Raw genomic sequence first — 12,749 nt, 5'->3', positions numbered from 1 at the left:
GGCTTACCCTCATTCTTAGAGGGTCACTCCTTCTGCAAGAACTTTGTGGCTTTTGGAGAGATCCACTGGGGACCACCTTTTTAGAAACAAGCTGGGGAAAAAGAAACCCTTCTCTTTCCAGAAGCTGCGTTTGCTCAACAGGTCACCTCTCGTCTAGGGCATATTTCTTCCGTTGCCATCCTGGATTCTCTCTGCAAGAAAGAGGCTTCCCTCTCTAACCCCACCCAGCCCTTTTCAAGGAGAAAATGGATGGAGAGACTTGGACCTCTCGCACTTGGAAACCCGAATGGAGAAAAACAAAACCACAGCACTAAGGATGGTACTTAGAGCACTTCTCTGGCGCCTTCTGTTGGAGGATTTTCAAGTGCTTAAGTAAGCGGCAATATCCTTGGTATGTGGGTATTATTCCACCCATTGTATAGATGGAAACTGAAGGACCGAGAGTTTAAGTGACTTTCCTAAGGAGGCAGAATGACTCAGAAGTAGGAACTGAACACGAGCTGGGAATTTCTGTTGTAAGCAACACCCACTGCCTGCTTAAAGAATACCCTGCAGAAGGATAAACTTACTGAAAAAAACCCTATGCATATTTACATGCGTTTTGAACCTAATTGTCTCACTGCTGCAGATGAACTTGTTAAAGTCATGAGGTTTCTTTTGGCAGGCATGGATTCATTATGGGAGTTGTAGTCTCCATGGGCCACCCATCCAGTTAACAATTCTTCATATATGTTAAAGGTTGTTATAAAGAGGGCAGCGATCAATTGTTCTCCATGACCACTGCAGGCAGAACCAAGAGTAATGGGCTTAATCTGCAGCAAAGGAGATTTAGATTAGATATTAGAAAAAACTGTTTAACTATAAGGAGAGTTAGGCCCTGGAATAGGCTTCCAAGGGAGGTCGTGGAATCCCCGTCAGTGGAGGTCTTTAAGAACAGGTTAGACAAACACCTGTCAGAGATGGTCTAAAGTTGACTTGGTCCTGTCTCAGCTCAAGGGACTGGACCAGATGACCTCTTGAGATCCCTTCCAGCCCAACATTTCTATAATTCTGAAGGTGGCAAACACATAACATCTAATGTCCTGCCTCAAGATGCTGTCATTCCTTTCCCCGATGAACTACACAGGATAATTAATGAAGGAGAAGTGATTGCTGGATTAGAATCAGAGCCCTTGGTGCTATCAAAACAATACTCCACCACCAGAGAAAAGGAAGGGAAAACTGAACTAATGTGACTTTTGGTTCGATTAACTCCAGACTTTACAATGTTAAAGGTTTCTTTCGATAACCTTTAGCTTTTCCAGAACCAGACATATTTGCGATTTCTACTGCTTTAAATTGTTCATTGCCCATCTTAAAGAACACTGTAGCATTGGCTGTATTTTTATGAGAAGGCCCATAAAAGTGCTTTACACAAATGGATATATTGGACTTGAGATAAAAGTAGGAGACATTAAAAAAATAAAAATAAAACAAAAGGGTAAGAGTATCAAATATTAAATAATTTTAATATTTATAAAGTGATACTCACTTGAGATTGAAAGCAGCCAAATAGATGTGTGCAGCAGAGACAAATATGGTACAAATCAGTTACAATAGTCAAAAATCAGAACTAACTAACAAAAATAAATAAAAGGAGATTAACACACACTCTCAATATCTGGAAGAGTGAAATGTCCAAATCTGACACCATTTTTTTAGATGCCCAGAGCAACACGGGTGAAAGAACAAGTTTAAGTGTGGCTGCTGTTGGGAGGAGACTGAGGGTTTACAGCGTAGAAAAACTTCTAGAGAAGAATGGCGTTTCCATGTGGACTTTGGGGTTGCGTGTAACAAAGGAGATACATGTGGTTTTGGTTTGCTCAGCTGTTTTAAGTCACTTAAAATACATTTTATTATTAAATTAACTCAATGATGGTAAAAGATGCCAGCTTGACAGCTCTGGAGACTGAAATCCTTTGTCTGTCCAAAGAACAGATACTGCACGGATGAAAAGAAGGCTAGTTGTCCACACAGACTTCGCCAACATGCCTCAAACTTTGTCCTGAAGGGACTGCCACTGGGAGTGAGAGTAATTCAGTCTCTGTGGGCTAGATCATGTTGTTTAGACACAGTCCAAAGGCAGAAAGTGCCCTGTGACTCCCACGTGCTTCTGTATAGTTCACCTGTCACTACACCCCTATATGGGTTTGAGTTCAAAGGAAGCTATTACTACAGGAGACCATCCTGCTAAAAAGAATATTATGATGAAGCCAAAAAGAAACATTCTTTTGTGCTAATGTCCTCAGAAATCAGATAGTTGATTTAGTTCCCTCTAGTTCAAACCTGGATCCCAGATGGTGTTCACAGGAGACACATGTGAAATGTGTGGGTGGGTTTCAGAGCAGTTTGCGGGAACCCACTAACGCACCATTACAACTGGTTGTAATAGATGGGCGGTCTCAGAGGTCAAATAAGACACGGAGACTATGCTAGCAAATCATCCCTAGAGATGAAGAGCCTGATTCTGTTCTCACACTGATTTTAAACCAATGTAACTCCATGCTTGGAGTTTTTCCCAGTTAGAACCGAGTGATGTCTCCGGGGTTGCATGGGGGAAGCCTGCACTGCCACACCCGTCCTTTGGATGTCTAGTGGATTTCAGCTTGCACGGCTCTTGCCTCTGTCTACTGATGCCTTCCATTTGGGTATTGCTCAGCAACGTATGAAAAAGAAAGTGTTAGCAAATTTCTGCAGAAAGGTGTGTGTATGTGCAACATTTAATCAAATTGGAAAAGTTCACCAGCGTTTGGGGAATATTTTTGGGGTAACTTTGCACATACGATAGTCCATTTCTTTTTTAAAACGGCCCTTTTCTCCCTCTGCATTGCACCAGACAGAGATAGGGAAATCTGAAGAGAGGGCCCTTTTTTATATTTAATGCTTCAAAAGGTCACTCAGACTGTGCCCACGCAGGGGAAGCACTTTTTCAGACCCTACTATCACTAGCAGACCTGTGGTCACTGAGTGGGAAGTGTTGTTTCAGAAAAGAAGACTCAAAGGGTCAAATTCTACTCTCAGGGAGGGCCTGATCCTGCACCACCGCTGGCTTCTACAGCATCAGGTCCTTACATCACTTTAAATGAGAATCACTCCACTGAAGTCTGTGGAGTGACTCTAGATATGCAGTGACTTCACCAAGAACAGAATTTGATCCCCTGGCGGCAAGAAATTGCAGCCTCTCTAGTCAAGAGTTTTAAAACGTGGGAAGATTTAAGAAAAGTGATTAAAGATAGACCTGGAAAAGAAAAAGTTAGAATTTCTAAGCCACTTTAAGAGGCTTGATTTTCCTGCCAAACAAATAGGCAACATTTTTGCGAAGACAGCCGATTTTTCAATCTCAGGAAAAACTCAATTTTCACTGCAAAAAAGGCTAAATAATCTAACCATTTATGCAGACTGAAATTTAAGAGGCACTTTCGAGATTAAATTAATATATTTTTAAAAAAATCTCTTCTGATTAAAACTGGAATATAAAAAATGAATTTACTTTTCATTATTCATACATTTTATTTGCATGGATTCAACTCAGTTTAGACTCAGTGAAAGTAGACTGCTCAGTTTCAGTGTATGTATGTTCAGTTTCACTTTCTGGCTCATTTGCACTAGGATGACGATGTTATGTTTGGGTTTCTAAAAGTGTAGGATGATGATATTTAAAAAGTGTGTGTGTGTGCGTGCGTGTGCGTGTGTGAAATCAACGCAAATTTCTCCTGTTTTCCTCGAAATGTAAGTGTCCTGAAAATCTTTCTATTCATATTAGTTGTGGTTCTTTCAAACAAAATCCAAACCTTTTGCCTTGAAATATTTGGCAGTTTCTCCAAACAGGAAGGGAATTCACTGAGATCTGCATGAGAGAGTTAGCTGGAAAATGAAGGGGTTTTCCTGCAGAAAATTCTGACTCTTCATTAAAAAAAACCCTGATTTCCCCCCAGTTTTTGGCAACTGAAAACTACTACAATTTTGGCCAAAAAGTTGAAAAATTTTTTGTTTATCAAGACTTTAGTTTTCCAAAGAGAAACTGAAATTTTTCAAGAAACACAGACCCATTCTGGTAAAATGTTCATTTTTGGGTCAAAAATCCAGTTTTTCCATTAGACAAAAGTTCAGATAGAAAATTCTCAAACCAGCCCGGATGGATGATTCTGAAGGGAAGAAATTGGAGATGGTATGTGAGCTAGTGGTTGCACTAACTGTAGTAGCTAGCAGGACTTGGAATGGGCAGTAAAAATACATATAGTCATGTATATATATATATATATATATATATATATATATATATATATATATATTGTTTCTCAGAGAACTTCAGCTCAGCAATAGGAGCCAGTAGCCCAAACCAGGTAGTCTATTATTTCTAAATCAACGAAAGGACATAGACTTGTAAGGGGGCTGGTTTCCTTCTCTAGCTTCCTCTGTCTCTCCGTCTGCATTCCATATGGTTGTGTCATGTACTCAGTGTTCTGCCGGAGAATTCCTGGCAGACAGCAGCCGGCAATATTTTGACATGCATCTTTCAGGATGGCACTGTACATATCACTGAGGTGACCTCACCAATTGCACGTTAACAGGAACAGGTTTCCAATCATATTAAACTGTAAATTCCAAGTCAGAAAATATTTTGTTTTTCAAAAAGAAAAGAGCTGCTGTTTTCTGTCCACATTTAGAGAATGTGAAGGTACGTGTCAGCAAGGCAGCAAAAGGAAATTGCCCGTAGGACTCAAAGAAGCAGGCGAAGTCCCCACTCTGCTGCAAACAGGACATGCACACCCCAGATCTGATCCAAACTTAACTCCTCCCCTTCCTGGAGTCTGTCTTTACTGTTATCTTGTAACAACCAAACATAAATCTCTTAAGCTTTCTGTAGGGTTGTTCCTATAGTTTTTACCCTAGAGGACCACACACTGTCTCAGGCCCTAGTTCTTTTTGCCCCTCTAATATGTAAGTGGGAACTAACAGGATCCCATCTGACAGTATGAGGTGTCGGAAACAGCTCTGATTCTTAACGCACCTGCAGATCCCTGCATGCCTGTGCGCCTTCCTGGAACCTGCCACTGTATTACAGCTCTATTCGACCTTTAATATATACTGCGGAAATGTCCCTTGCCCTCTCTCATCAGCTGCCTTGACTCTATCTGATACATCATGTATATCATGGAGAAACCTAACTCCAGTGATGCCCATGCACCAAGTATATTACCCTTGAAGTGTCAATGTTTCATTAGGTAAACTGAGCAATGGGCCCATGCACACACACACAGCGCTTCCGTGGGAGAGCTAAGAATAGTACCCAAAAGTCCTAGCTCCGAGTTCCCTGCTCTAACCACTACCCCAAGCTCCAACACCAATGCTCCAATGGCATGCTGGTACTTCAAAGCACACTGCTGCATTATACCACTGCAAAAAGGATACATGTGAATCAAGTGAGAACAGAACACCACTGATTACCGCCTGGCAAGGAGACAATCCAGCGGGTTTCTGCAGAACTTGGACTGAATGCAATTGTGTATCGGAACAGGAATTTTTCAATTTCCTCTGAAGCATCTAGTAAAGGATGCTAGAGATAGGATGCTAGAGACCTGGGTCGATGGACAATTGTTCTGTCTGGTATATGGGCATTCCTATGTTCCTACAAAAAAGGGGAAGAATGCTTATGCTGACAGGTTACTTGCTACTGATGTAGGAAAAAGCTTCAACAAACCAATATTTAACACGAGCAAAGCCAGCTAAAAGCTTCACTGGCAGCGTTTACTGCTCAGCAGATTTAATATTCGGATCAGACCAGTTTACCAACTTTGGCCAAGACATTTTAGAACACACTGTAGGAAACAAGCCAGCACTGGCTGAGGATATGGAAAGGTGGCCCCGTCAGTCACTAGTTTCTATGATTTTACAAGAATAAAGATGGCAAAGGACCAAACAAACCAAACTGTGCACAAATGCTCAGTGATGCACTTCAGTGCAGATAGATTTCGAGATGGGATATTACTTTTTTCCTCAGTCAGCTCAAAGGTGCAAACTGAAGTTCCAACAAGGCAACTTTGGCAGGATGAGCACAAGAAGCAAAACAGCCACTACAATGCAGAGCAGGGTGCTGCCAACATGAGAAAACACAATAATGACACCACTGAAGAATTCCAAGAGTCCATTCACTTTTTCTGGTCTTCGCTAAGGGCTTATCTCCACTACTGCTTAAGTCGATGTAAGTGACGTCCCTCAGGCATGTGAAAAAGCCACCCCTCTGAGCGACGTAACTCGACTTAAAGTGATGTGCACACTGCGCTAGATCAGCGGGAGACACTCTCCTGCTGATATAGCTTCCCCCTCTCATTGAGGTGGAGTAATGTCGTCGACAGGAAAGTGCTCTCCTGTTGCCACGGTGTGTCTTCGCCAGATGCACTCCAGCAGTGCAGCTGGGTCGATGGAGTGCGGTAGTGTAGATTAGCCCTGAATGAACTGTTGGTGAAAAAAAAACTTAGAGATGCTTCCAGACCAAAACAACCCTGGAAGAACTTGCAGCAGTCAGTAGCGTGTTTCTGCCTGCTCAGCTTGAGAGGAAACAAATATAGTCCCTAAGAATCTTCAGATATGGGGAATGTGAGTGGAGAGTCCTATATCGATTTAAGCTTCTACCAAGCATTCTAGCTGAATTCAGCAGAACACTTAAACAGGTGCTTAACTTTAAACATCTGCATAGTTTCATCAACTTCAGTCAGGCTACTTGTGTGCTTAAACTTTAAGCGCATCTTAAGACTTTCACTGGATAAGGCCCAAGTGCTCAGCCCTTGCAGGGTCAAGCCCTTAGTTTAGAGATGAATGGCTGCAAGGTTGTTATAATGTGACACTCTTCGTAAGAAGAAAAAGAAAAAACACATGAGGCTGGTGGCACAGTCAATGATTTCACAAGTGAAATCGTGACATCACAGTACAGCATCACAACCCAGTGTCCTCCTGTTAGGATGATACGTCAACATGTGACATAAAAAGCTTGCTAAAAAATAGTGATGCGGCTGCACCAACGTGTATTGGACCCAGAAGCTTCGCAGACCTAGCTAGAGTACAGCTAGTCCAGAAGTACACCTACAGGAGCTGCAAATCACACCCCAGGCTGCTGTGTAGACGTACCCACTGTGTCACAATGAGATGATGCAATATGGTCAGTCTAGGTATCCGTAACTGTGCTCATCAGCATGGTCTCTGAGCTGGAGGTGACACTGTACACAGTGTTGTGGTTGTTCAGTAGCACAAATGCCAATTGTTGATAACCATGAGTCAAGAAAAGAAACCAAAAAAAAGTGACGGATGTTACTTCTAGCATATCAGATAAGCAGCTAAACAGGTAATGAAGTGCAATCAGATAGATGTCTATGGAGGTTATTTGGCATGCCAGTGCTTATTTCTACATTTCTATTTCCAGAGTGTGTGTTGTCGTACCTTTCTACCTTCTCCTTCCATAGTTATTTTAAGATCTCCCAGAGCGTTTTTCTCCCCTTAAATAAATCAGCAATTTTGAGGGAAAACATTTCCTGATAACATTACAATAAATGACTCTGTTCTCTTCTGAGTGCTAGTAGTACTTTTGCGCTTCTGAGCAGTGTAATCTGAATTCTGGAGAATTTGGAAATTAACTTCCAAGAGCAAATATGAATATTGAGGATGAAATGAAAATAAAAAGCTGTTTGGGTTGGTTTTGGTGTGATAGAAATGAGCCTGAATTACAGCCTTCTTCAATACAGCCATTGGCAGAGAATGGGTACATCTTGGCTCTGGAAAAAGTTTGGTTTCCTCTCACCCAATGTCATTTTGCTTTAATTGCCCTATCCCTTTGTATCTTTGCGGTGGTAGAAATCAGCACAATACTGGACGAAGCTGTTAAAAATCAGAACAAAAAACCCCACCCCCCAACTCCGAGACAGACGCATTTCTAGAAAAGGACCCAGGGGTGAACCAGTCAAAAGGGTTGTGGAAACCTAGTGAATGTCCCACTGGAAGTCCTGTCATTGAGCACACTTAAAACTGGAGATGATAAAGCCATTCAAGGATATACTCTTGGGAATAATCCAGCATTGGCTGGAAGTTGGATCTAACAAGTCTTCTCCATCCCTAATTCCTATGGTTTTAGGTCTGGCCATCTATAGAGGAGGTATTTTGCTACACGACCTCAGTGACCGGGGATGGGATGGTCTGCCAAGGAGATGTTTTTGTTTTTGTTTTTTTAATTTTTTGCTCCCTTTTGGGAGCACTGCTCTAGGGAACCAGGGTAGAGAACATATTGCTGGTGGGGAGGTCACTCCCCAAATCCCAGTTGGACAGAGACCATACTTTGTGGGATGACACTGTAATCCACCCAGAGATACTGTGCCCATAGGCGAACGGGCACTGCCATCATAACCGCTTTATTGTGGGGAGGAGGGGTGAAACTCGTATCCAGGAATGTCCTTTGAAAGTGCAGCTGGCCAAGATTTAATAATCTTATTGTCAGGAGATCTCAAAAGCACTTTACAAAGCAGGTCAGTATCATTTCCCCCATTTTTACAGATGGGGAAACTGAGGCACAGAGACTTGTCCAAGTTCACCCAGCAGGCCAGTGACAGAGCTGGGAAGAGAATCTAGGTCTCCTAAGTTCCAGTCCAGTGTTCTAACAACTAGGCAGCACTGCTTCCATTTAAAACAAGCTGCTGGAGTAAATCACCAAATTAAGCTCATGCAGCAAAGGCTACCCGCCCCTCCACCAGGTCGCAATTTGCAAGGACCAATCAGGAAGCTGTGCAGCACTTTCTCTCAAGAACTGGACCTCAGCATGACAGCTGCGTGGTTCAAGCAAATCGACAATTTCACAGAGAAATTCTCAACAGGGAATAGGACTTGGACTCACCTGGGTCAGGAGCAATGCACTCGCATTTGTACATGGTCACGTAGTCTGGTTTGAAGTCTGCATTGATAGGGTAATACTTAAAGGCGCCGATCATCTTCTTGATAGCATCATAGATGAATATAAAGCTGATGAGGGTGGAGAACCCCTCCTCAGTGAAGCGTGTGATGTACTTTATAATGAAGCTGGCGTCTGTAGCCACCAAGATAAGGCACTGTAGGGCAGAGTGTAATCCGATCCACAGACGGAACTCCATGTAGTCTATGCTGTTGCCTCTGGAATTGTGCACAACAGAAGGTCAGAACAAAACAACAGCTCTGCTCAGGAAAGAGAGATACGGGAACTGAGGGCTCATGGAAAGTGTCACCATATCTGATCTCCAGTGAAAGGAAGAGCCCGCCCCCCACAGGGGTCCTTTCACACCAATGATAATGGCCACCTTCTTGGGAAAAGAAACCAGAGTCTGTGTACTTATATGGCCTCCATTTCCATCCTTATCTATCCTTGCAACACCCCTGTGAAATGGGGCAGTGCTGGTATCCCCAACTCAGAGGGGGAACTGAAGCACAGAGACTACGTAACTTGCCCAAGGTCACACAAGAAGTCTGTGGCAGAGCAGGGAATTGAACCTAGGCCTCCAAAGTCCCAGTCTAGTGCCCTAATCACTGGCTCATCCTTCCTCTCTAGCTCTGTGAGGTACAAATAAGAGGCACAGGGATGGGGATGGAATCAAAGGAGCAATAGAAGAACCCCAGTAGGGGACACCAAGCAGAGAACGCCAGACAGGGTCTCTGCTCCAAGAGGAGATCAAGGGAGTCATTCACAGGACAGGTCTGGCACGAGTTTCCTCACTCTGCCCTGCCAACGTGCCCCTAACCAGCACAGTGGCTGCCACTGACAAGGGTCAGAGGTGACTCAGTCTCCATGGCCCATCCAGTCTTCGGCCACCGGGCTGAGACTGCCAAGACTGGGCCGGGGAGCGCTGGGCGCCCTGTTAAGTCTCCTGGATCGATTGCTGATGCCCTGCCCAGTAAGCAAACCCGCTGGGGGAGCTCTCCCAGCAGCCGCCAAGGAGTAGAGAGAACTGTGGAGAAGCCAGGGAGAAGACGGAGGAGCTCCCTCTGTCTCCTGAGCACCTGCTTCAAGCTCCTGTTCTCACTGGGAGACCCGCAGAGCTGTGGAGAAGGCTCTCTAGGCCTCTTCTCTATGGTAGACCCACCTGGAGTGCTGCCCACCGCCATAATGACATGGCTAGAAGGACGCTATGTAGGCCTCAACAGTGACTGAACCTGCCCTGCTCTTGTGCCTCCACCCCCTTTGGTGTTACCGCTGTGAGGGCCGCGATTCTGAGCGAGCTCCACCTACTTGCTGAAGTCGAAGAGTAGCTTTTCGAAGATGAGGATGGGCCCTGTGCTGCTCAGGATAATGAGCGGCTGCCCGGCAAAGAAGCAGAACAGGGAGCCCGCCATCGCCGTGCCGAGGAAGCTCTCCATGACCCCCTTTGGGAAGAGAAACAATGTGAGGAGACAGTCAGACACGTGCCCTGGGTTGCACCAGAGGAGTCGTGCTGAGTGGAGGTCTAATCACAGAGTGCGGCTGCAGAACACACTCGCGCCAGTTCTCCTGCACGTTCTTCCCGGCCTGTGTCTCACTGGAATCAGGCAGCGCAAGAATCCCCACTTCGTTCCTCAAGACACGGGTCAGCGCTTTGGGGCTGATACTAAGCTGAATGGGCGTTGGTGAATTACCCCACTTAGCACAGGTGCCGTGCGGCACACAGGCAGGGCAAACGCTGGCAGAAGCAGTGATTTCATTACAGATTCGTCGCACTGTGAGATATCTGTGGGACTCGGACGTGGAGGTTTGGAGTCTGCAATCCCTCAAGTCTCCCCCTCAGGCTGAGTGACAGTTATGTCCATGTCTTAGCTAGGAATGGCTTTTCACACCACGGACCGCAGTGGAGTGGAAATCTCTCCCAGCAACAGGGCAGGGGTATTTACCTACCACATTAGGGAGGAGAACTGGCTGCAGCTCCAAAGGAACATGGCCTGCTGCACAGGGGTTATAGCCATCTGCTGTGAATCCTGCTACCTGCCACATGTGTTAGCAAGGGGCAGGAGCTGCAACGTCTCACCATGCAGCACAGCTAAGGTACATGCCAACAAAAGCCACCCTGCAAACATCGGGGCATCTGCGTCCAAACTTTCTGGCTGGGATCCAGCTCTAATAATCCTTCGGAGGAGGAGGAGAGCTCCCCGGGCAGCTCTTTGGTTTACCTGGTAGTTGTCTGTAGCATCACCAAGCAGCCCCCCAAATGTTATGGCATTTGTGATGCAGCCCAGGTAAATGAAGAGGATGGCGGAGATAGACTGGATATGAAAGCCTTCGTAGAAATCACTGGGGAACCAGGGCAGCTTCCTCTTGATATCCAAATACAGGCCGCCGCAAAACCTGGGGGAGACACGCAGAAGGGTCCCAGGTGTGGCAATCCCATGAGCTCTGAGTGGAACTAGGCCATTTAGGATTATTATTTGCATTGTCGTAATGCCTGGGAGCCCCAGTCATGGCTCAGGACCCCGCTGCACTAGGTATTGTATAAATAGGGTGACCAGATGTCCCGATTTTATAGGGACAGTCGCGATTTTTGGGTCTTTTTCTTATATAGGCTCCTATTACCCCCCCCCCCCCCCCTGTCCTGATTTTTCACACTTGCTGTCTGGTCACCCTAGGTATAAATGCATAACAAGGATGTGGCCCTGTGCCGAAGAGTTCACGAGGGTGTGTTTTACCCTGTGATAGCAGGGGGTGACTGCAGTTTATGCAGACCTACCCGAGGCTGGCTTTAATCAAGCTTTAGTGGATTAGCCTCACAAGTAAATACCCACAGTTCCAAGCGGGCTTGGAGTACTGGGTACTGGAGCTGGTGTTGCTCCAGCTCTCTTGGTCCAGTTGCTGTGGTAGCTTGATTAAAGCTCGCTCAGGTATGGCTACAAAAGCTGCAAACACACCCTGTGATTGCAGTATAGACATACCTTAAGTATGAGAGAACAGGTGAATGCAACGAACAGATGAGGAGGGCACAAGCAACCAATGAGGCCTCGGTAATCCGTACGCATCAGGGATTGCGTTCTAAGGCACGGATGTTTCTGTGGCACATGCCGACCCCAAGGTGGAATCTAGCCTGACACTTGCTCCTACTTTTCCTGGAAGCGTTTAGCCAGGAGACTAGGTCAAGCAAATTTTGCTTCTTGGCATTCAGCTGCAAGCATAAGCAATTGTGCACACATGTGAGCCCTTGGGTGGGCAACTCCCCATTTTGCACACTCAAAAGCACTTTTGCACCAATACCCATCAGTGCTGGCCTTCACCTTTGTAAGGATCTGTGTAAAACAAAGCATGACTGAGGCCTCATGGACACTTGGGAGGCGAGGACTAGGACCATTATCACCATTGGGGGCGTTGGGGAGTGTGCAGGGAGAGGGGCTTGTACCTGGGGTGGGGAGGGGAATTTCATTTCCCCTTGAAGGGGAGGGGAAGATGCCAGGCCAGAAGGTGGAGGAGGTTGGAGGAGAGGGCTGACAGCACATTGCCCCAAAGCACAGGACCCAGGCTGGCAGCATGCGGCACTCTCACCAGTGCCCGGCGCAATGTTTCAGGGGCTCAGGCTCTGCTCACCTGCCCGTCCAGACAAGCTCTTCCCCAACTTCATGCACAGCTGGCATGTCTCCGTCGTCACTGCCACTGCCGCCCCCTCCGCCGCCGCCCCCTCCTGCCGCTCCTCCCGCGGTGCCGTTCATCTGCCCTGCTTCGTTCAGCGAGAACACTGATTTCCTGAGAG

General features: G+C 45.8%; 1 protein-coding gene across 1 annotated transcript in view; it reads right to left on the bottom strand.

The window, feature by feature from the left end:
- SLC4A5 (solute carrier family 4 member 5) overlaps window positions 1-12,749 on the bottom strand; it is a 114,534-nt gene that overhangs the window by 23,744 nt on the left and 78,041 nt on the right. Inside the window, exons 12-15 of the mRNA XM_065399333.1 lie at window positions 12,587-12,742; window positions 11,188-11,362; window positions 10,277-10,410; window positions 8,915-9,186 (exon numbers count right to left, since the gene is read on the bottom strand). Coding sequence (XP_065255405.1) covers window positions 8,915-9,186; window positions 10,277-10,410; window positions 11,188-11,362; window positions 12,587-12,742 — 737 coding nt within the window. The remainder of the gene's footprint in view (window positions 1-8,914; window positions 9,187-10,276; window positions 10,411-11,187; window positions 11,363-12,586; window positions 12,743-12,749) is intronic.

This window comes from Emys orbicularis, chromosome 2, assembly GCF_028017835.1.
Source record: "Emys orbicularis isolate rEmyOrb1 chromosome 2, rEmyOrb1.hap1, whole genome shotgun sequence".
Classification (NCBI taxonomy): Eukaryota; Metazoa; Chordata; order Testudines; family Emydidae; genus Emys; species Emys orbicularis.
The sequence above is the reverse complement of the archived record's forward strand: the minus strand, read 5'-3'. Positions and strand labels throughout refer to the sequence as shown.